The sequence below is a fragment of the Clytia hemisphaerica genome, unplaced genomic scaffold (assembly GCF_902728285.1).
Source record: "Clytia hemisphaerica strain Z4C2 unplaced genomic scaffold, Clytia hemisphaerica genome assembly, whole genome shotgun sequence".
NCBI classification, from domain to species: domain Eukaryota; kingdom Metazoa; phylum Cnidaria; class Hydrozoa; order Leptothecata; family Clytiidae; genus Clytia; species Clytia hemisphaerica.
The window spans coordinates 376,488-401,415 of NW_027104020.1; the positions used below are offsets into that span (position 1 = coordinate 376,488).

Here is a 24,928-nt window from a genome sequence, read left to right on the forward strand (position 1 = left end):
GATAAAACATTTTCATAAAGGGCACACTCATTCAAGGTTTCAACTGAACGGGATATGTAGGGAATTTTAACCGGAGAACTCTTCCATTTCTGTTCTGACTTAGTAGGTAGACAACTCCACTCGGAATCGTATTGAATGTCGTTATTACTAGTGTAGTATAAATCAAAATGAATCTATAATTACAGGTAGTATACAAATCTCTTCTTCTTTCGTGCGCGCTATCCGAATCAGAAAAAACCAACTAAAGAAAAAGACTGGGTTCGAGGTTGCGGACAAACGATCTGGACAAAGTCTTTTGGAATATTATAACATCTGTCTGTCTAAAAAATCTAGTTGCAGAATTGAATAGCTTGTGGTCTGTTTGAGAGGAAACATCACAATCACAATCAAACCCAAACAGAAAGTTCCGTTTTTTAATGGTACTTTAAATGTAAAGGAAATGAGTTGCCTTTTGTCTCCTTAACAACAACAGTTTTGTATGCCTACGTAATTGTTCTTGTGTGCACATTGTATACTTCATCACAAAGTATCTTTCCTTTGTGTACTTTTACGTGGTAAATGATCATTTCATGAACTTTGACCGTTCGGCGAATACCTTGTTTTGCAAACCGACTATTTTTCTTTTGCTTACACAGCAACATATACTAATGAATTAATTATCCCGTTAAATACTAAATATCTCTACGGCAAATTACTTGGTTATAGCATGGAGGTAATAAAAATATAGATGGAGAGTCAATGCCTTTTGTTCTATTCTGATTTATCATCGGAAGCAAACAGCTGTTTGGTTGCTTTGGGAATAAGATGATTAATTTTGGGTATACTCGTGGGAATATTCAAGTTCATAAAAAACTGAATAAAAAGATGTTGGATTTTTAACAACTCTATTGTGAGATAATAACTTTGTTGATCAAAATAAGAAAAAGGTTACCGTAACAAGCACAAAATCCTATATTTCTAAGGGTCCCCTCTCATAAAATCATCGATAAATTTCAAAAAGAATTCTATATTACGATTAGGTAACCTTTTAATTAATCATCCATCAGAATTTGAGAGCCCCCTCCCTTTTAGACGTAAAGATTTCTAGTGAAGAAATTTTCAAGGAAAATGTGCTGAAACTCTCAAAATTAGCACCGTGTTCGCCCAAAAATACATCGATATGAAACCATAGAACTTTTGTAACCTGACTTTGAGAAAATTATTTTTGTATCGCGTTTGAACAAGAACTTTTTGCTCAATAAGTTTATTTCAATCAGGATAACATTCTCACTTCTGTTCTTATAAATTTACATTTCGGATTTTTTTGCTTCCAATGATGGTACATCAAAGAAAAGCCGCTTTGAATAGATTTATAAAAGATTTCAACGATCATTTAGATCATTACCGAGACGTTTTCTCTCCATCTATATCTTTATTACCTTCATGGTTATAGTGAGTTTTTTGTTTCTCATTTCCGAAACTTTCTTGATCGTTTCACCGGCGGCTAGTTCGAAACACGGGTCACGGGTCACGGGTTACGGGGTACGGGTCACGGGTCACGGGGCACGGGGCATACAATTTACAGACCGGAAAAAATATAACGATATCATGACGTATAATTCATAACACGTGTACTACATAACACATATAATAGTACTAATACTACTAGTATAGTATGTCTGAAACAATTATATACGAATAGTATTATCATGAAAATTTTTAAATAATATGTCACCCACAAATTTTGACAAAATGATATTGAATGACAAAAATATTGTCAAAATCATGAAATATAAGGCCTCTGAACCAATTTACAGCAAAATGTTTTTTCATACTCAATAGGATGCTAATCATGTGACTGGATATAGATTGACATGTTTTAAAACGATTAAATGCTGCAAGATAGTGGTTTTAGAGATATGAGTATAATTACGTCATTTTTATTAAAAATTCATAATGATAAGTGGAAAATATTGACACATTTATAAAATACCATCATTTCTACGTTATTATCCATTAAAATTATATTCATACTCAAGGTGATGGAGGGGATATAATGAGATATGATTTAACAATAGCCGTACTATCATTTTCTTGAGAAAGCTCGCTTTTCAGGCGATGGGAATTGTAATATGTATATTACTTACGTATAACATATAACATGCATATAACACTAAAAGTGTATTATTGATAATATAAGCTTATTATATGTATGTAATATGTTGCGGTGTTTTCTGGTCTGCATTATACACGATGCAAACTTCGAAAGCACGTGGAAAGCACGTGGTTAGGTTTTAGCGTTTTAAATAGTCATACGTGGATAAAATACCTCAAAATTGACTTTTTCGATAATTTTTAGTGTTTTTAAAACATTTTCTGTTTGAATTACTTTGATCTGAGCTGCCCCGTCACCCCGTGACCCATGACCCGTGCCCCGTAACCCGTGACCCGTGACCCGGACCCGTGACCCGTGACCCGTGTTTCGAACTAGCCGTTTCACCGGTAAAAACCGGCAATATTTAAATGTACACAGACGATAGCTCGCGGCTAAGGAACTAGTTTGTTTGGAACTAGTGAAGCTTACTTTTACCTACCTACAGTGGTGGTTAGAATTTGCAACCGTTAATAATTTGAGGGAATAATGTACAAAATACTCTCAGTGGTCAGTGGAAAACCTGGATTCCTCATCTATGACGTCATAAATACAGGAGATATGTAACTTTTAAGGACTCACTGGAACTTGGAAGGACACCTTACACCAGTTCTCACTAACACCTCTAAAAAGTCCCTGAACATATTCTTATAAACAACAAATGAGAAATTTTGAACTCACCATACAAGTCAACACAAAAATACCTCTTTCACTGTTGTTACTTTGAATCAGCATAAATGAATAATACGCCACATGTGTTTCTCTTTATAGAAATATGACCAACCTTTTAAGAAGAGTTTATTTCTAACGTCATAAAAACATCAGAAAATGTTTCTGTCAGCAACTCATTTTTCACGAAAAACGTCAAAGTTCATTTTTTTATTAGGATAAGACTATCGGCCTCCGGTGTGTGTACCAGGCCAAAAAGTCATATCGCCCCTGGTTGGGCGAGGAAGAATATTTTCGATTTTTCATTTTTGTTGTACTTTAATGTATTGTAATGGTATATTTGTATTTTAATGGTATATTTAGATCACTTTGCAAATTATTGGTGACATATACGATATAGGGGGCGCCCCCTTGGACCCTCGGTGACGGGGGCCATTAAGACACCTCGCTGATTTTACAATTCAAGTTGCAATGGATTTTAAATATTTTATCCTAAAGTGTCCAAAGCAAAGACTCTTTTGAATGTTTTTTTTTGAAAAAGGAAGAAGGGCAAATATAGTTTATAGAGCTTGGCACGAAAAGGAAGACATACTCGACTGTAAAATTTAAAGTTTTATCCCCTTAAAGATAAAATATGCTGTTATGTCCTCACATTAACATGTTGATGTTCTTGAAGACCTAAAGAAGACGAATTTTCAAAATTTTCACTTTTGAAAACATTAGTTAGGTTACAATCAACGTCAAAATATTTTTAGAATTTTTTCATTTTTAGATTGGAAGTTCGGGCGAGAAAGTCGCTTTTGGGCTATTTGTTTAATTCAATCGAATATTTCATTTTGGGAGGGATTTATAGACTTAGGGTCTTATAGAGTCTTATTTCTTGACCATACTTAAACTTTTGGATCCTCAGATTCTACAAAGTCATAAGTCTAATATTAAAACTCAGAGTTAAAACTCTAGACCGTTCCAATCAAGCTAGAGAACTTCCAAATCGTTTGTGGCTATAAGATTTCGTTGGAAAATTTCCTTTTTTTCTCAAATACTATGACCTTGATCGGTTTTAACAAGCTATGGAATTGCGTAGTGTTTATATATTAAAAATGCAATGTGCATACTCAAATATTTAGTATCATACTCAGTAGGGATTTGAGCTTAGTGAAGTTTTCAAATAAAATTTTCCAGTGGGTATTGGTTCCACCGGGTCTTCGGGTAAGTTGAAAATACCAAGATTAACGAAGCATCTTTTGTGTCCTGTTGAAAAAGGATATTGTATAAAATACTGCGCATTAGAAATAAATATTTACATAAAATAAAGTTCATCAAAAATACTACGGTTATTTACAAGACAAATACGAAAAATTAAGCACCTGATAATCAATCGTTAACAACAAGATAGCTGAAAACATCTCATAATCATAATCAACACCAATATGGAAAGCACCAGAAGGAACAACTGATCCTTACGTCTTGGCGTTTAGTGTTTCACAGTGGTTAGTCCACAAAAATACAATACTAACTCGATTCGAGTCAAATTATAGGAAGGAACAATTTAGAACAAATCATCATAAAAACAAACTAAACACAAAAACTTAGAAAGGTCGTCTGTTTCCAAAACAAAGCGATCAAATAAATGATATTCTCTCACTGGATCAAACAGGTATACATCTCTGCCTCATTGAGCTCTTCACTTTCTACCCTCACAATATTTACAATGAAAAATTAATTTTAGGTTGTTTCTTACTGTCCTTTTCCTCACTGGAACTTCAATCGGATATAATAATATTCAATAGTGAAGGACGTGATAAGGGTTGGGAAGGTTGAGAGCGATGCTACCACTACAATGAATATATACAAGATATGATAAATATTGAAAAAATTCGATACGCAAGGATAATTTATAATGTATTCCATTCGTTCGCATGTTAATCAATGTCGAGATCGAGACGAATGACTTGCACAGAATCTCCTTCACGAACATAATAACTTGTCACGCGCTGTACATTTGATTTCTTCATCTTACGGCCAACATATGTACTATCGTTTTCTTCTTCCTCCTGCTCAAAATGAACCAAATTGAACTTATTCTTCTTCAATTTCAATCGCGTGCCAAGTTCCTTATACAAAGAGCGAACAGTTTGAGAGCAATCCAAAGAATAGAGGAAAGGTGATTCTACGTCTCCTTTGACCAGAACATCGACAATGAAACTTCTATCGAAATTCACTTCAGCCAATTCGTCTAACTTTCCGTATGTTTGTATAAGATCTTGATAACGAGTGGGCTTGTTTTCACCTTTCATATGAAACCTGATGAACAGCCTCTCCGCGTCCTCACGTTCTTCGTCCTCTACGTTACTCCCGTTTAATTTGGTAATATTCGGTAACCTAGCAACCGTCAAACAACGTTGTTGTTTCTCGGTCAACGATTTCTTTGCGTAAATTGGACAGCCTTTAATTCGTAACTCTCTTAACTGTGGCAGATGTTGGAGATTCTCAATAGATTCCCAATCATCGATGGGGCACTCCATAATGTTCAAGTTTTTCAAATGACAAAAGTCATTGCTATTTTTTTCATATTCAATTTCTTTGAATAAATTTTCACTAATATTCAAAGAAACGAGATTCGGGAAAAGTTTTCCAATTTTTCGGATATCAGCCCATGTCTTGATGTTATTTTTTGCCATAGAGACAGTGGTAACATTTTCATACTGTTTGTTCAGGTTTCCGGGGATGGAAGAAATATCATTGATGCAGAAGTGAAGCACGGCAACACTGAAGAATAAAATAATATAAAAACTTTCAAATTGTTTATAACTTGGTTGCTAAAAGTTGAACTCAAAGTTGTCTATCATTACGTAAGTTTGAAATTCTATCATCAAACTACAAATATTATTTTCAGAGCGACGAGGATATTTTGGTTAGCACGATGAAAACGTTAATAAGGAGATAATCTCTTCCAAGAATTCAAAAACTTTCGACCAAAAATCCAATGAACCACACTCTTGCAAAACAAAAAGTAAGGACCAAAAAACCCTTAAGTTATACACCCCCTTCTCACAGACCCGGTAGGATTTTTTTAGCCAGTGGAGATAAAAATAACGGACTGAAACGCGATGGGGATCAATATTCCCAAATATTTTATTCAAGTTCTTTTGTTTTCAAGTCAGAAAATCCAGTGGGGATGGGAAAAATAACAATTTTTTTGCAGTGAGGATTGACTGGTTTATTTGATTATTTTTTAGTTGCGACAAAAATTGGAGGATAATATTCCGGGACGATAATTTGGCCAATTTTTTTCAGTGGGAAGGGGCTGTAGTTATCCAAGACCTAAAACCTGCACTAATTTTTCAATTCGAACAAGCTCGACAATTGACGCTACTCTTCTCGAACTAATGCCATAGTATCTTAGAGAAATCCTATGCCCTTGTATTTCAAAGATTCAGTACAAGAAATTTGGTACAGAGAAGAATCTCCAAGTGTTTATCATTTGTCAAGCATGAAAATTATATTACCTTGGGTAGATATCAAGTAGTTTAAGAAGAGATTGGAAATCGATGCCAGTGTTATTGATGACTAAACTGTGGATGGACTTTTGAGGTGTTGACAAGTTGTGGTCATGTTGAAGCAAAGTATCCCTATCCAGTGGGTTGTGTGAAACATTCAAACAGGTCAAATGTCTCAAACATTTTGTGATGTTAATTATCTGAAAATCAAATCCGAATAAAGGGGATTAGCGGAATGTCTGTTCAAGATTTTTTCATTCATGTAGAAACCATGCCAATGGCATTAGATTAATTCCCTTGAGGGTGTTTTAATATGGCATGGTAAAAAAAGTCGTCGTGAACATGATTTATATATGCCGTTGGTTAAATTTTGTAAAATGAAGTCGATGATAAAGAATTTATAATTATGAAATGATGATTGTACATTCATGTTTAATCAATACTTAATTGATGAAATATATTGATGAAGGAGAAAATAAATTAATTTTAATGAATTGACATGATATTTGTTAATAATGCAAATCTTCTACATAAAAAGAAACGGGCTGTAATTTCAAAATGATACATTTAAAAAATGATCCAAGGACACCTACTTCGCTCCAATCTTCGAAGTAGTTTGAGGAAACATCTAACTCTTGAACCATGGGGCACGAGTTGGCGATGTCATCATAATTTCCAGCATTTTTGATGCTGCAATGATCGAGTCCTATGATTTTCCTCTTATCCAAAGATTGTTGCGGACAGTTAAGCGCTATAAAATAATAAGAGCAATAAGAGCCTTGAAATAGCCTTGAAGTCAACAAAACGAAAAATTGTATCCTCTTTCATTAGAAAGCTTTTCAACAATCATCGGTCTTACAAAAACCATGATTAATTTTTTTTACTGTCAAAAAGATAATATTTAGAAAAGGAATGAAAAAGGAAACATTGAATAATAATATTTGCTATTTATCTAATTCATTTAACTCATTTAGTATTTATTTTTTGACTTGAACTTCTCATCACCGCCAACTTACATTTTCAGCTTGAGGATTCAACTTAATTTCAACTCCTAGTTTTCAATACCGCTGGCTGCCTTCATATTTTGGTATTCTCAGCACCAAGCCATTATGTTAAGCTTTGTGTCAATATTCTCAGCCTTTAATTCTCAACTTTACTACTTATCCTCGGTTTGATATGAGCTTATTCTTTAGGAATTTTATATTATAAATTATTTTTGAATAAAGAACCAAACATTTTATTTTAACTCATTTTCATTTATATTTTTTTTTTGTTAAATGTTTTTATATGTAGGGAGAACGAACATATATGTTTTGTTACTACTTAAATATATAGATAGATAGATAGGGGTCCCTCAACAATGAAGAATGTCCCTAAACAAATGTTTATTATTTCAAAGGGAAGAGCATCCTTAAATCTACAAATTCACGGCTTCTGGGAAAATTTTATCGTTTCATTGTTTGATAATGACCAACCAATTAGGTGTTAAGTCATTAAAAGACACTGGAATGGGACCATTGTGTAAGGATTGCAGCTTAAAAAGAGTTAATGGACGGCGTGTTTAAAAATACACAATTTCTCTTTCGATTTTACAGTGAGTGAAAATACAGATCAGATATGCAACAGTCCCATGTTTCCACCAATCGTCCCAAGTTGGAGCAGTCGACGGTAATACAAGTCAAATATCTTTTAGTATATTGAAAAAATTGGACATCCATTGGAATCGAAATCGGAGCCCCATGCATATGACATGAGACAGACAATCTAACCGCTTGAGCTAACCACGCTTTGAAAGTAGTGAGAGAAAGCATGAACCGATAAGAAAGGAAAAGGAAAGAAAGAATCGAGAAGAAAATTAATTCCCGCTTTGATGTTATTATCGTAACAAAAGGATCAGTCATGCTGAAATTCCTTTCCACACGTCAGCAATCTACTTTTTATAAATAGAAAAACTAGATTGTAAGGAAGATTCTAAAAAAAAATAGCTGTTTTCTTAGACGACTACGTTTTAGCAAAGCTGGAGAATGGACTTTTTTATGCAGATATGTTTAACTGAATAAAAGTTGAACAAGTGTAATAAATTTATCCCAGAACTTAGATGAATTTAAAATATCACCACAACGATCAAATGTTCAGGCCGAAAGAATTTTTTACCCCAAAGAAAAGTAAAAACACAAAGCAACCTTTGATAAATTCTATTGACAATCGCACTCTAACATTTCACTCAGAAATGTTTCAAATATAAAAAGAAAAAGAATAAAATAAAGTATAGCTACTCACATCTGACAATTATGTTATCCAAATTATCAAAGTCATATTGAGAGGAGAATTTCTCATGGAGGGCATTGCAAAAAGTTTTCAAATCAGACTGTTCCATATTCATTCAATGTCTCCATATATCTCTGAAATGATATCAACTTTTAAAGTAAGTTATAGCAAAACACTGCAAACTTGTTACTTCAATAATTTTTCTCAGCTGAGAACTTTGTTTTGATATTTTGGCTTACGAGTGCAAAAAAAAGAAAACAAAACCACGTGATCAAATCTAATCCGTTTCATTGGCTTAAAAGCATTAGTCTTACGTAATGTTTCGTGTTTATTCTTCCGGTCGTACCGGAAATTACGGGTTAGGAGAATAACGGTCTTGTTCGCCGGTGCCCCATGTATGTACTGTGTGTACTTACACTTTTTGATAAATAACGAGATTGCTCACGGGAATTTTTTGACCCGCATTCCGCGCGATCGTGTTTAATCGCCCGCGCGTGTACGCTCTGTGAATCCTGTCTGCTGTATATAGGTACTGTATACAAGAAAAAGCTCCTCTCTTCAGTCTTTTGGAATTTAAGGAGATTGGAAAGTATCCTAACCCCCCAGATGGAAATTCTAATTTTAAATAAAGGCACTAGCAGGGTTTACAACCCGTTTGCTGCACTCCCACTAAAAAGACTATAAAGAGTCCTGAAAATCCCCTGAAAATCTCGATGAGTGATCGGCTCCCGTATGTTGGAAATGATCTAAAATCATTTATTTAAGAAGTTAATACCTTGACAGGGCAAATAAAATCATACAGGTTATGGCAAATAAAGATATATAATATTTAATTCAAGTTTAATTACAGATCATCTTAAGTGGCCGAGTGGTTAAGGCGTTGGGCTGTTAGTTGTTGGAATGTTATTTTTGAGAGTTCGAATCCTATACGGTGCGTTGAAGTTTGTGTTATTTTGTCAGCATTGACCAACCTTTTTCTGGTTTTATGGGATGAGCTGGAGTTTTTATAAGATACTTCACTAATTGGTCATTTGAAATAATAGAGATGACGCGTTCTTTAGAAAAAGCAATAAAATTCTTTGTCTCAAGATTCAACCATCAACCGAATCATCGAAAACCTTGTAAAAACTCCAGCTTGACCCGGTTTTATGAGGTCTTATTGATATTTTTGGAAATTCCCGTTATATTTTTAAGAAACAAAAATTTTATAAGTTGTGTTACCTCAGTGCAGTTTGACTCAAGTACAGTATTTCAAAATGGATCAGGTTGGTTAGCGGGTGGAGAGTCAAGAGTCAAGAGTTACATGACTTTCCCTTCTCTTGAAAATCCAGTATTCCAAAACATTGAACTAAAAAAATGCATAAAAATCGACTTTCGTCTTTTTTTATTATCTCACTAACACTTTTTTCGAAACCACAAGTGAATAGAAAGGCAGATAAAAATGATTGACAGGTCTAAAAGATGATTGACAGGTGCGGGTTTGCTCGCGCGGGCTAGAAATTCCCATGAGCAATCTCGTTATTTATCAGAATGTGTACTTACTTACAGACTTGGTCCTACTTACATCACCGAACGCAAAAAAGCCTAAGATTTGTCCAAAACCATTGTGAAATTTAACAGTTAATCGCACGATGAGTTATTTTTTCTTCTTTGGCGCGCCTTCAAAGAGAGCAATTAATCGTTAATTGCATCCTGTAGAGAGCAATTAATCGTTAATCACACTCTTCAATGAGGCGCCAATATTTACAAAATTGATTTTAATGTTTTTTCTTACATTTTTTTTGCATCGAACGTTTTAATTGCATTCGAAATTTATTTTGTGAGAAAGAAAATCAATAAACAACAATAAAAGAAAGACATAAAGAGAAGAGAACAATATAAAACTCTCAGTGTAATTTCTGTAATTTACTTTCCTAACTGGGAAAAAGTAGTGAAAGCCATTGTGCGATTAGCTCGTAATCACATAATAACTCGTACAATTCGAAAATTGCACTCGTGATTTTTTTGTTTCGAATTTTCCTCGTCCTTTCGGACTCGGAAAATTAATAACAAAAAAATCACTCGTGCAATTATATTCGAATTGCACTCGTTATCATGTGATTACATATACATATCCTACAGTATATATTAAAGAATATTGGAATAGATTACTTTAGAAAATAGATATCACAAGAGATAAAAAAAACAAAAACTTAAGATTTGTATTAAAGGTTTTATTTTTACATAAGTGTTCCCGTTTCATATCAGACACATATTTCATATGCTGCGATACTCACGGTAACGGGTCACGCGTTTTGGATGAGAAATAAGTACCTTAAGTGGATAAATTTTGGCGGGGATTAAATTTGGCGAATTTGACGAATTTTGGATCGAAATTAAATCCTCGCAAAAATTTCCAAACTCGGCAATTCGTTTGAAAATCTAGCCCTTTCGGGACTTTGAAATCAAAATAGAAAATACGAGTAAAACGCTTCACTCGAAAAATTTGGTAGATTGATCTAAAGCAAACTTAGATTATATCTCTTACCCAGACTGCAGAGCCCCAATTGCACAACTATTTGATTTTACTTGTAGATGAGATCAGGCGTGATACAATTGTGTGCGCTCAGAATCATACAAAACCGAACAAAGAGGGAGAGGGTTGAGTTTGCAGAGCGGTACTTTTGGAGGTTGAAGCATCCTCTAACGAAATAAGTTTATTTTATTAGGAAGTTATCTTTGGTTTATCATCATAGAGGTATGCGAATCAGACTAATCTTATGTCCTTTAACGGTTGATTTACTCTATTTATCCCGGAAAGAATACTTTCAAAAGTTTGTGAACTAAACGACACAGGCGTAGCCTGGCATGAACAAACTTTGCATAATTATGGGTATGTTTTGACCCCAGCTAGAATCTCTCGTTTCTTGTCACCATTTTTAAATATGGAGGAATTTAGGGGCACCCCTGTTCTGTCATTCTATCAATTTTCACCAATTTCTTCAAAGCTCGAAGTTTCGCTGAATTCTAAGTACGAGAAGAAAGATTCGCGAGACGAAAAAGCGCGAAATTTTGGGAAATGTGAGCAATGAAAATGGAAATTCTTAGGCTGAAGTCAAAAAGAATTTCTTCTCTTATTACTAAGTAATAAAATACTGTGATACATCAAGAAATAGCACAACTTGAAGTTTTAGGCCTGACGTAAAACACAAGTCGTTCTTCGTTGATTTCACTCAGTTTGGTTTCAAAAGAAAAATGATCAACTTTGCGCCAAGAAAGCGTCACATCAGGGTTTTTATGTTTTCTGTTCCACGCATGACTTAATTCTATACGTAATTCTTCTATGTTGTCTTCGTAAGAAGCGCTTGAAAGCGCAAATTCCTGTTCTTCTTGTGTATTTTCCATCGGGTTTTCGATGGTCAACAACACTTTCTTTGATATTATAACCTTTCTATCAGGTCGCCTTTTACTACACATCCAAACTGGTTCAGCATCTGAATATTCGTTCCGGATAATGTAACTAGAACCAAGGAAAATGAGACAGGTAGGGATACCACTCAATTTAGAAAACTGCTCCTTGACATACGCAAAGGTATCTGTTTCTTTGAACACTGGTAATGCTTCTTTAACGTTTCGGTAAAAAGGACAAGTGAAAATAATTTCCATACTTTGTGCTGGTTTGACTATAAGATCAAATGTGATCGATTCACATTGATTGTTTGATAACGAATCAAGTTTCATAGAATCTGTAATCTCAGCGATGTTCGATTCTTTACAATGGAGCATTTGTAAATGAGGTAGAATGTTTTTCAATTGGTAAATTTTGACTTTCAACTCTTCTATCGTCTTTATTGAATCAGTTTGCGTTAGAACATCAATGCAAAACTGACCTGTCAGAAAGTTAATGTTCACCGACTTCAAAAACTTGATACCATACTGATGACAAAAACATTGAACATTTTTATCGAGTGAGGGTTTAATGATTAGGAACAACGTAACACTTTCGTTGATCCCACCCTCATCATTCACAAAATAGTTTTCCAAATTTTCAGAGATTCGCTCACCCTGGTGATGAAACTCGATGGAGGCAGACTTGAGATCCTCGTGTTGTGATCGCACCAGGGCGCACAATGCTTGATACTGAGAATTCCCTACCACTTTTGATATCGAAAATTGGCAAAACGCGATATTTTCATCACATGGATGCTTAATAATAACAGATTTGACGCAACTCAGATTATGCCTTGTAACCGTCTCAAGTAATTTCTCGTCTTCGACCTCATCGATTTGAATAGCAAATCGAACGACCAGCGGAGGTTCGATATCACCAAGTCGGATCCTCGTTTGTAGTTCGAATTCGAAAGTCAATTTATTGTCGAAATACAGAAGAATCTTATTCTTTGGAATCTGAAGGGACTCTTGAATGAACTCTTCGATGGATGATCCACTTTCACCTTTGTAAGAATAAAATAAACTCTCGAAACTGTTGTTGAAGCATGTAATCTCGATTGGTTGCATCATCTGAATATCATTCTTCTCGTAAATGTGTTGATATTCAAGATTCGGAGTATGATAAATGAGCAACTTGATTTGTTGTGGGGTTAAGTCAGGATTTTCTGTCCAAGCAATAGGAAGGTATCCAACAGGCACTCGCGAGCTTCCTTCTAAAATCAATTCTATTTCCTCACAAGGCGTTCCATATAAATGTCTAACGTATGTCTTCATATCATCTACACTGAAAGAAGAAATCTCTTTCAATGGATACTCAACGACATCGTCTCTCCCAGGAACGACAATTTCAATATTTGGTAAGATTTCGGTAAAAGAATTATCAGGTTGAACATAATTTCCCTCTGCGTCAAAAACATATCTTGTTTGAACTAACAATCGAAAAGAAAGCGATTCCATACCAATATTTCCATCCAGGAAAAGATCAACAAGGAGTTGCTCATCACTCAAAATGATACAGTTCTTATGCAAGATATGCAACTCGTCCGTAGGCTGCCAGCGTTTCTTACTATGAATATGACGCTTCACATCCATTACTGTCGATCTCGTATCAAGATTTTTGAACGTAAATTTGAAGATCTCCCATTTACTTAGATTGAAGAATTTTATTTTTCGAATTTCTGATTTTTGAGAAGCGAATTTTCTTCTAGATTGAACGATGTTTTCATACGAAGATTCGTCAGTGATTTCAACTTCCAAATGGATATCTCGTTCAAAGCGGTTGTCATATAGATCTCGAAATAATTCATCGGTGACTCTCATACCGTTACTCCAAACTGTTTGACATTCAGGAGGAATAGTATATCTTTTTTCGATGTTTTCTTTCAATTGGCGAAGTGTTTGAACATCATACCAATAAAACAATGTGGAATTGCTTCCAATCTTTATTACTAAATGATTTCTCATCTTCTTATTTAAATACTGAAAAGAAAAGAAATCGAATAAAATTATCAACCAAAAAAGCTCTTCCCAAAGTTTTAAATTAGCATAATATCAATCAAATCTAGTATACAAGTAAAAATCCTAGCAAACGAGAATGAAATCTTATAAACACTTTTTTTTTGCCGAGTAATAAAAGCTTTTCCTGATATTAAAGTGGATTTTAAATGAACAACACAGAAGTTATAGCTTGAAGCAATTAATTTGCTTAAAGATTTAACGCTTTTCATAAAAGTTTCATTTTTATGTACAGTTAAAACAAAATTATGAAAGTCTAATATATGTAAAACATTACTCGAAAAACTTTACAATAAGGATCTCTATGTTGAAAGTAGTTTCAAAAACACAATGATAACGCCCGATAGAGCCACTTCCAAACAGGGCTCATTATTTGTCCAAAAATTAAGTTAAATGGAAATCAAAGGTCGGGGAAAATTGCAAATTTTCTAAAGTAAATTTTCCACAGTCAAAAGTGGATGGTGAAATTTTCCCTCACCTTGATATCCAGGCTGCAAACTTTTCTCTTTAATTATGATGTTCCTGGTTAGACACCGGTCTTTCCCCCTAAATAAAATCTTTCCTGATCATAAATATTCCGGCTATATTTTCACCTTTAATACCCTTTGGTGTACTCACATCGTATATATTGACAATCTATCAAATATCTATAATACTTATATGTTGCAAATCCAAAGTGTTCGATACAAGTGTTAAGAAAATAAAATCGTAAAAACATGGCTCTCAATGTACAATATAAACTCTTTAAAAATAACCTTATTTGCCATCCTATAACTATAAGTTAGTAAGTTAGTAGAGGGTTAAAATCTTCTTTCCTTGACCAATAAAACAACTCCTAGTCGAATCCACTCTTTTGTTCCACTCAAATTGAAATTGCAGATTAGACCTCCATTTGAGGCGGTGCTCGATTGGTAGCATTTCCAAGTGGTACAGTGTTTGTTAGTTTACGTTTGAATAACAAAATATGTGGTTCTGTAAAAAGAAAATTATGTCACTTCAATTAGGGCTAGCTGTGAGCAGATAAGCCTGCATCTATCCAAGTTTTAGGTCATGATATATATTCGAGTTATCTTATCGGGGAAAAAATGTCGGGGGAAAGTGACAAAATTTTTGAGGGGGTGAGGAAATTTTTCCCCAACTAATTGAAACTCCAACATTTTTTTCCCCGATAAGGTATCAAGATTTGGTAAGTGCTGCAAAAATGATGTACAGGATGAATAAAATCTCATCATCATACCTGGTGAATGAAGGAGATAATGTTTCCATCCCGGTGATTGTAGAATTCCCAAATTTCTCCATTCTGTTTCTGTCATCAGATGATTTTGTGGAACTAGCTTCACATATTTTCTTGGAATTATAACGTGCCTAAAATGAGACAGGAAATGATGATGAAGTTCGTAGTGGAAAAACATAAAACAAATGATCGTGGGTTCAATCCCCACTCGATTCGTTACCTTTGAGAAAACTGGGAAGTACATTAGTGCAAGATCCGTTGATTCATTACCCATAAGTAATACGCACTTGATTTCACATCATAAAACAAAGCCATGCTGAATAATCAAAAACTTCAGCCGAAAAAATATGCGAAATCTATGACATTTACTTTCGCGATGACAAAAAATAATTTTTCGCAAGCATAAACTTTCGCAAATGTAGAAAATTCACGTTTTCGGTGCATAAACTAAAATTTCATAAAACTAAGATTTCGCGAAATTTGTGAGAGTTTGTACGCATAAAGTACGACTTCTTTAAATATTTCAATGTTGATTCAACTTCTGTTAAAGGAAATAATTTCTAAATAGTTCTTTTTATCGTGAAATTGTGAAATTGCAAAATACAACCAAAAGAGAATCGAGGTTAATATTTGTCCTCTATCTAGATTATATTAGGGTTGAAATATGGTAAATTTTCATAAAAAATATTTTGCGATGACAGAACGCCAAATCACGCCCACAGGAAAGTTAGAAACTCATAGAGTGCAGAGGGGTCGAATCCCCCCCTGAAGGTTCAGCACCCCTGAGATTAAGCCTCGATCCAAATTCTAAATAGAGAGCCCCCTACCTAAAACGAAAAAACAATTTGAAATGAAATGTCTTCTTTTGAAATTCTCCCGGGGGGGGGGGGGGGGCAGCTGGGAAAAAGGACCGACCGGTATGTGCGGGTCCTAAGGGTACCTTTTCCAATATGTTTAAAATGCACTGTAAGGGTCGGAAAAACTAGCGATGCACTGTAAGGGTAGAAATTTCAGAAAATTCTTGAAAAATCTAGATATTTTGACCAAAAATTTTGACCATTTTTTGCACGAAAAGGATCGAAAATTTGGGGGAAATGCACTCTAAGGGTATGATTTTCACTGATTTTTGCTGCACTGTAAGGGTGCAATTTTAAAAGCCAATTTTTGGCCTGCACATACCGTCAGTCCGCAAACCCAGTGCCCCCCCCCCGGGAAATTCTAGATCAACAAACGTCAATAGAACGACTTTATCATTACACACAACGAAAATGTACAAGGAAAAAAAATTTAACAGACCTAAACAGAGGCCGCCCCTGAGCAAGTAGTCCCCCCTAATCTTAGGAAAAAAGAGCCCCCAGTCAGAGTTTTGATTTCTAGCCACCCCTAGGAGCCAGGGGGTTACATTCTATGAAACTGGTTCACCTTGTGGTTTAAAAAAAGTACGGAATGACATCCGACAGAAGGTTTTCAACTACCCTTACACGAATATTACTAGTCATTTTATTAACACGAATTGAAAAATTTCGTGTTAATAAAAACCCCCTTAATTAAAACCAGCCGTGGTGCCCTTGAAAAAGCTAATAAAATTTGTGTTAATTTTTTGCGTGTTAAAATTTCAAGGCCGTTGAATACTTGCCTAGTAATATTTGTGTAATAAGGTATATTTATCTGGGTGAAGTTATAAGAGGTTCATTACTTGTGAGTTTTAAAACTTACATAAACAAAACAAAAGTTGTTGGAAAGGAAAAAGTAAAGGTAAGACAGAAGAATCCTTGAGTTGATTGATTGGAATAGGAAAGAGAGGTAAGTCTAGCCTAGCCTAATTGTTAGTTGTCTGGGGGCGTTAACATGAGAGCTGATTCATATCAAAAACCATATACACAAATTTGTGCAAGCTAATTGCTTGGACACAGCCAGGTAATACCAATCGAACCCAATCAAGAATTTGGAATCAAATCTCATTGAACTAAATTTAACTAGTTGATCAAATACAATATGTACGGCCACGCTCTTGCGAATGAATGAAAAAGAATGGCAACAATCGATGAAAAATCCACTGAAAATGCTGAAAAATATGGATCCTGTACCGCCAATAAATGCTTCACGAATGACATAATAAAGGATAATGACATGTTACAATGTAGGAAATGCCAGAGATTCGTTCATTATGCTTGTTCGGAGCTTCCCGCATACCAAATTCAGCTTTGTCTGCAATACAAAAGCCGACGCTTCGAATGTAAAAAATGTGTTACAGTCACGCCAATACTTTTGGAAAAAATCAAAACAAGTAAGCAAAGAGTCAGAAGTAACCAAATAACGCAAACAATAACGGAAGCAGAATGTCAAGATGGAGGTCAGCAAATATTTGAATCTGTTTTCAACACTAGATTGCATAATCTAGAGAAGAAAATGGAGGAACATATAGCTATGAACAAAGAAGACGTCGCTAAAGAACCAAAACGGGCAACATATTATGCAGATATCACAAAGGAAGAGGTGAAGAAACAGGAGGTTATCATCAAGAAATTTATCAAAAATGAAAAAGAAGAAAGAGAAGAAGATCGCTGGAAGAACTTAACTAGATGTAACATCATTGTCCATCATTTGGGTGAAAATAAAGATGAGAACAAAGAGGAACAGCGGGCCGGTGACAAAGATTACGTGGAGGAAGTTGTAGGAAATCGTATGAGATTAAAGATAAATGTTGTCACTGCAGAACGAATCGGTGCTCGAAAGGATGATATGTTCAAGACGAAAAGATGGCGACATGAAAGTAACGTTGGCCAATGAAGAAGACAAGAAAGAATTATGGCCTCAGTCCATAAACTAAACGAAGATAATTTCAGTGTAACAGATGACTTCTCCAAGAAAGAACTTGAACCCATTAAAGAATGGCATGAAAAAGCTAAAGAGAAAACGAAGAATGAGAAGGATGAATGCTGTGTATGGAAAGTGAGAGGTAGCCCTCGGGCTAAGCTCTACTTTAAGAAAATATGTAAAAAGACCGTTATTGATGAACTGTAAATTTGAATTAGATTGTTTCATAGAGGTCAATAGACCTGCGAACTATACTCCTTTAATAATAAAACCAATCGAACTAAATCGAAGTGATCGATCGAACAATCAAAGCCAATAAAAGTCAGAAAATTATGTAAATTTTCAATTGAGCTCAATTGGATTTGAACGATTTGATCAATCACTTAGGTTTACTTCAATTGTGTTCAACCAAAATGACCTTGTGCCGATGGAGTTTGATTATGGAACCAATCATAATCAAATACATTCGAAACAGATCAAAATGAATGACCGAGCGAATCAATCGAACTCAATCGAATCGAATCAATCGACCTTATGGCTTTTACATTTACCAAACATTATACAAATTAATAAAACAACAAAAGATCAAACTTCATAATTCAAAAGGAAATACTTGCAAAGCATTAAAATCCTTTTAAAAATCTATTTATAAAGATGTAGCATTTTCTGTTTCGATGCCATTAAAAAATTCCACGAAAACAGAATACATAAACCAAAATTTCAATAGATGAAATTTGGAAGCAGTAATTGACGTCAGACTTATAAGTGCAAGAAATATTATGCGCATGCGTGAACCTCCGAGGAAATTCCTTGAAACATTCTATTTTCCCGCTATTTTCAACTCTTAAGTTTTGAAGTTGTGCTAAAACGTGAACACAAAGTAGACAAAAATAACAACAAACAAGACAAGATGGCTAGTAATGCCAATCCAAATAATACACTCAACTGCACTCGACTACAAAGACAGTTTTCTACACTTATTGCTCTGAGAATTTTGAATGAAAACTAATCGAATGTTTTTCTTTCTCAACCGTTGTTTCGAAGAAAGAAAAAAACGAATGTTTTTTTTCTCTGTGTTTAGAAAAAAGAAAGACAAGCTACATGCTGAATCGACCTACCTGATGATGAGAATCAGATAAAAATAGGACAAGCAAGTGATACTTTTATGGACCTACCTGGTTATGCATTTAACACATATATAATTGATATCTACATTTAAGCATGACCACTAAACAATCATTCAGAACACAAATAGTGACGATCTATTAAAATTAGTCGTTTGTTTCTTATAAAAAAACACGTTCAGAAACCAAAATTTCATGCTCTTGAAATATTCTTTCATATTAAAGACTTCGAGAGCAAAAAAACATCTCTCTTTTTAGCTGAAATTTACCCCAAAATCTTTTCCCCAAGAATCGAGCTCCGTCACATTCGAGGGTTTATAGTTATGCATCTTTGTGCAAAAAATCATAAAGAATAAAAGAGCCAATCTCGAGAAAAGCAAATACCTAAGTAATTGATAGTGTGCTTATAAAAAAATATCGAATTTGGCCAGCTTTTCTATAAAAACAAGCCAAGCAACCAAAATTTCATGTCTAAACACATGTATTCTTTAAAAGTAAGCCCTCATGAGCAAAAAAAACATCTATCTCATAAAAAAAATTGAGTAATTTGACTAAGAACATTGATGTATGCTTATTAATAGTGATTCTTATAGATAAACATGCGTTTTTTGAGCCAACTACTATTTTTTTGCAATCTGCTTGAACCGTATTTTACCTATGATGGTACCTTACTTTCCTGCAAAAAATCAGAAAAAATTAATGATCCAATTTTTCACAAAGTCCAAAAAACCCATTTTTTAGCCGTTTTTTGGCCCGAATTTGCCCAATTTTTTTTTTTGAAAATCGGGCTCTGTCAAATTCGAGGGTTTATAGTTATGCATCTTTGTGCAAAAAATCGTAAAGAATGAAAGAGCCAATCTCGAGAAAAGCTAATACCTAAGTAATTGATAATGTGCTTATAAAAAAATATCGAATTTGGCCAGTTATTTTATGAAAACACGCCAAGCAACCAAAATTTCAAGTCGAAACACACATATTCTTTAAAAGTAAGCCCTCCTGAGCAAAAATCTCATAAAAAAATTGAGTAATTTGACTAAGAACATTGATGTATGCTTATTAATAGTGATTCTTATAGTTATAGATAAACATGCGTTTTTTGAGCCAATAAAATTTTTTTGCAAAAATTCGCTTAAGCCATCTTTTACCTACGATGGTACCCTACTTTCATGCAAAAAATCAGAAAAAATTAACGCCCTAATTTTTCACAAAGTCCAAAAAACCTGTTTTTTAGCCGTTTTTTGGCCCAAATTTGCCGAAATTTTTTTTTTTGAAAATCGGGCTCCGTCACATTCGAGGGTTTATAGTTATGCATCTTTGTGCAAAAAATCAGAAAAAACTAACGAGCCAATCACGAGGAAAGCTAATAACGAACGAACGAACGAACGGACAAAGGTTAATTTATAGGACCTCCACCGGGGTAGGTCCAATAACAAGAGAGTAAAAAAGTGTAGAACGTTCTTCAAATCACTTGTGATGTCAGATATGGCAAAAGGGAATCTCCCCAAAATACGAAAATCTGATTTTTACTGCCAAAAAAAATTTTCTGAAAAAAACTACTTGACCCACTTTTTAGAGAACCTTGCCCTTTATCTTTATGCAAAAAATCAGAAAAAACTAATGAAGCGATTTCACAGTCCAAAAAGCCCCATTTTTAGGTACTTTTCGGCCCAAATTTGGGCAGTGATTAAAGATAAAGAACGGCAATAGTTGTTTTAGCGAACGCGGCGGTCTTTTTAATAATAGAGACAAGATAATTTATCATGTTTTTATTGGCTGAGGGAAAGTAATGTATGGGGAGTAATTAGTTATTCAAAAGACCATCGTGTTTGCCAAAACATCAATTATTGCTCTTTTTGGCAACTTTTGAACAAGAAAACAGATATTTTTTCAATGATGAAAAATGCCTAGCTAGCCAAAGGTCTACCGTCAACTGCTCTAACTTGGGACAGTTGGTCGAAACATGGGACTGTTGATATCAGGCCTGTATTTTCACTTACTGTTAATCTCTTTGACAACAAATTTGTTTTGATAACTCCACCAAGTTTATCAATCATACTTTCTATCCAGTCAGGGCTTCCCTTACTTTATCGATACTATACTACCCGAACGGCAGTGTGTGCTAAATTATTTTGGTTTCACTTTTGATTTCAAGCAAAGGTCTTAGCAACAGGGCGCGTGTCAAATCAAATGACTTTAGAGGTTTCGGTAAAATGGTGGTGTAATGGTGGCCAAATTGACGTCCCATGTTTTGTCAGATAGTTCCAAGTTAGAGCAGTTGACCGTACCTTGGAAAATATCTTCAATAACTTCAATAACCTTTGTCGACCATAAGCCTGCGCGGTAATCTTTGCCCGCTTCAATTCTTAGATAATGAATGTATATAGAGGTGCGCTTAGCTAAGTCGTGCTCGCGTGCGATAAATTTATGTTTACTTATCTTGTATATTTCAGTGGTATTTATCCAATGAAAAGGATGTTGACAAAATATGCACGGCACTGACAAACCAGGCATAGTTAATCGATATAATCGATAATCATCTTGAGTAATTGATAAATAATCGATAAGTAATCGATGGATTAGATATCGATTAACCGATAGATACTTGATAATCGATACTCAAGATTTTTTCAATAGATCGATTATACTTCGACTAAATTAAGTATCGATTAAAAATTGATCCGCTGGATCAATCAACTGTTCTGTCAAAACTCAAAAGGCTAGGAATAACTGGTAAAATCTATAATTGGATAGAGTCCTTTTTGAGAGACAGGCAACAAATTGTAGTGGTTTATGGTGTGAAATCAAACAATCAAGAAGTTATCTCAGGTGTTCCATAAGGAAGTGTACTTGGACCCCTGATTTTCCTGATACTCATTGGAGACATAGATGAGAATGTTGTCCAATCCATCGTCAAGTATTTAAACATCAAATTGAATCAATTAATAATTGAAAAAGCCAAAAACATCATTTCATGGATATTACGAACATTCACTTCCCGCTCTACACATACCATGATCACTCTCTATAAATAACTTGTGATCCCTATACTGGTTTATTGCTCAGCGTTATGGAACCCCAGTACTATTAGTCTTATTCAAAGACTTGCAGAGTTCCAGAAATCATTTTTAAAACAAATAAAAGGAACACACCAAAATTATTGGGAAAGTCTAAAGAAGCTTAAAATATACTCACTTCAAAGAAGGAGAGAACGCTACAGGATCATATACACCTGGAAAATATTGGAAAATCTTGTGCCAAATATCAATGATTGCTTCAAATCTAAAGACCATCCAAGATTAGGACGAATGTGTTTTAAGAAATAAGCTGTTCCAAACAATTCAAAATTACGTGACAGTACCCTGACTATGCAAGGAGCAAAACTTTTCAATACAATGCCAAAGAGCAGTAGAAACTTGAAAAATTTAGGGGCCGTCAACAAACGACTTTCCTTTTTTTTAATGGCCTGAGGCCGTTAAGGTTTAGACCCCCTCCCCCCTACGTCTTAGCGGCCAAAAGAATTCTTCAAAAGTAAATACTTTCACTGGTCCATGGCCGCCATGTTCTTTCGATTCGTAATCCTCAAAGTTCTTCTTTTCGCACGGAATAAACATGTGGTTTTGAGCCGTGACCTTCTAATTTTGAAACTCCAAGCCCCGCAGCAAGTCAGGGCGGGATGGGTGGAGCAAGGAGTCAACTAAGGGGGAGGGAAAAATTGCCGACTTTCGTCACGTGACCAGTCATTTTTCTTGTTGAAGCATTTAATTGGTGATCGGGAATAAGGTGAATGTTGTGTGGTTGCTTTGGTCTTAGCAATTAGCCTTTCTTCACATTTTTCTACTTTTTGGACTGATGAAATTTGTCAGTGAGACTTTCCCTTTTTTAAAAACTTTTTTAACTGCATTGCAGTGACCCCCTCCCACCCCTTACGGCCAGAAGCCGTTAAAAAAAAGGAAATTCGTTTGTCGACGGCCCCTTAACTGTTGACAAATTCAAAAATGCACTTGACAAACACTTGCAAAAAATTCCTGATGAACCCCAAATCTGTGGTTATACAGGGTGCAGGAGAGTTGACTCAAACTCAATTTTAGACATGAAATCTCTCTGCTGATCCATTTTTTCCTTCAGGAATTGTGGATTGAATGAAGATTGTGGTGTGGATCAAAGAGCGGTACGCTCAAATACATCCAAAAGTATCCAAAAGTAAGTCCATCCTTGCAATTAGCTGCGGCACGAGGCAAATGCCGCGGTAAAAGCTGCCGTAAATTTGATTATTCCTTGTTTGCCACGGTAAATTTTCTGACAAATGTTAATAAAATCAAAGAAACTTCAAAAGTGCCAAATCGTTTAAGTTCTTTGTTTTCTGATAATATAGGAGACGTCTAGTACTTTGGATGACATAGGCTGTATGGGAGTTTCTCAAGTCAAAATTCAATAAACAAAAAAATGCCGCGGCAAAATGCTGTTTTGCCTCAGCAAATTTGATAAAGAGTATGATTGCCGCAGCAAAAAAAGCTGAATTGCCAGGGCTAAGAGAAAATAGCGGAACTCTGTACTCTTGCACCTGAAAACTATAAATTTTGCACCTGCACTCGTCTTTTTCAGAGTTGTGCACTCGAGATCTTGAGCAGCAAACGTGTTGTGTGCCACGACACACCGGCAGGTTCAAAATGCATAAAACATAATACGACCCTGCCTATGCCCCGGACAGTCCGGGGGTTTTTTGATGCGTGCCCGGGGTCCGTATTATTTGTTTTTGAGAGACTACCCCGGACGCCCCAGACAGCCCGCGCGGTCGCTTTTTATAGAATCGCTGACCGCGCGGGCTTTTTTCTAATTCATTGAAATATTTGGGCGTGAGGGGGTGAGTTTTAGACCTGGATAAAATGTCCGGGGGTTTAAAGTGTGCTCGGGCGATATACGTCCGGGGTAAATTTATGGCGCAAAAATTGGAGCCCCGGACATAGGTCCGGGGAAAAAGTTATTTTTTTCAGACCCCAGACATTTGCCCCGGACTGTCCGGGGCATAGGCAGGGTCGTAACATAATGCATATTGCATAATGCAAACTGGGCTAGATTGAGATTCCCTTGTATGAAGATAATTAACTAAAACAATGAATACAAACCTATACTCATACTCCCCATCATCATATTTTTCTGAGTATTGTAGTTCTTTTACTGGAATCATACTTAGGAAAAAGTAAATCTGGAATAAAGTTGACTCGTCCTGTCGTGTTTTTTTGAATTTTGATTTTCTGCCACCATTCAAAGTCGTACAGTTGAGTTCAGCCTGAACACCTTACACTCAAAAATCCTTATAATCATCATGTACTAGGGTTTTCGCTTCCTCGTCAGCGATAGACATAGTATGATTTAGGAGTGAATAATATATTCGTGTTGAGCTCGACTGTGTTTCGCGCTCGCTTTACTAAAAATTTGGTTCCGCCTGCTCCGTCGCCCACGCCCACACCACCCTAATTGGAGAGGCCCGGAAATCGAGTGAGGCACGGAATCTTCGAGTTAGTTAAATTATGACGTCATAAAAGTCTCCTCTTCACTCGTTCGAGTAACTGTGAGGTGATTTGTGCTTTTTAATTTCTTTATTGAAAAATTTCTAAATTATTTCTTTTGACTACTTACGTTTGAGATAATATCCAAAGATCCATACCGGGACTGGCTCCGGGACTAGTATCTTTTTTTTTACATAGATTTTCTTTTCTTTTCCAACATCTTGGAAGTATTT

General features: G+C 35.2%; 3 protein-coding genes across 4 annotated transcripts in view; all 3 read right to left on the bottom strand.

Moving 5' to 3' along the window:
- Window positions 1-24,928, bottom strand: part of LOC136811451 (intermembrane lipid transfer protein VPS13D-like) — a 130,073-nt gene that overhangs the window by 75,845 nt on the left and 29,300 nt on the right. The gene's annotated exons all lie outside the window — the stretch shown is intronic.
- On the bottom strand, window positions 4,030-8,778 carry LOC136811449 (tubulin-specific chaperone cofactor E-like protein). Its single transcript, XM_067068055.1, has 4 exons — window positions 8,581-8,778; window positions 6,894-7,051; window positions 6,310-6,500; window positions 4,030-5,569 (listed from the first exon to the last, which is right to left on the bottom strand). Exons 1-4 carry the CDS (start codon window positions 8,681-8,683, stop codon window positions 4,723-4,725), a joined length of 1,299 nt encoding a protein of 432 aa, XP_066924156.1. The 5' UTR covers window positions 8,684-8,778; the 3' UTR covers window positions 4,030-4,722.
- On the bottom strand, window positions 14,179-24,492 carry LOC136811450 (cyclin-dependent kinases regulatory subunit-like). The gene is made up of 3 exons (XM_067068057.1): window positions 24,312-24,492; window positions 15,251-15,378; window positions 14,179-14,985 (listed from the first exon to the last, which is right to left on the bottom strand). The coding sequence occupies exons 1-3, from the start codon at window positions 24,371-24,373 to the stop codon at window positions 14,894-14,896; spliced, it is 282 nt and encodes a 93-aa protein (XP_066924158.1). The 5' UTR covers window positions 24,374-24,492; the 3' UTR covers window positions 14,179-14,893.

What these genes read in the sequence shown, in the direction of transcription:
- LOC136811449 (XM_067068055.1), bottom strand. Translation starts at nt 8,683, where the DNA reads ATGAATATGGAACAGTCTGATTTGAAAACTTTTTGCAATGCCCTCCAT. An exon ending in ACTTCGAAGATTGGAGCGAA is followed by an intron (nt 6,501 to 6,893) that starts GTAGGTGTCCTT and finishes TTTGATTTTCAG; the next exon opens with ATAATTAACATCACAAAATG. An exon ending in CTACTTGATATCTACCCAAG is followed by an intron (nt 5,570 to 6,309) that starts GTAATATAATTT and finishes TTTATTCTTCAG; the next exon opens with TGTTGCCGTGCTTCACTTCT.
- LOC136811450 (XM_067068057.1), bottom strand. Translation starts at nt 24,373, where the DNA reads ATGATTCCAGTAAAAGAACTACAATACTCAGAAAAATATGATGATGGG. An exon ending in GATGGGGAGTATGAGTATAG is followed by an intron (nt 15,379 to 24,311) that starts GTTTGTATTCAT and finishes GTCTCATTTTAG; the next exon opens with GCACGTTATAATTCCAAGAA. An exon ending in TTATCTCCTTCATTCACCAG is followed by an intron (nt 14,986 to 15,250) that starts GTATGATGATGA and finishes TTCTTTTTACAG; the next exon opens with AACCACATATTTTGTTATTC.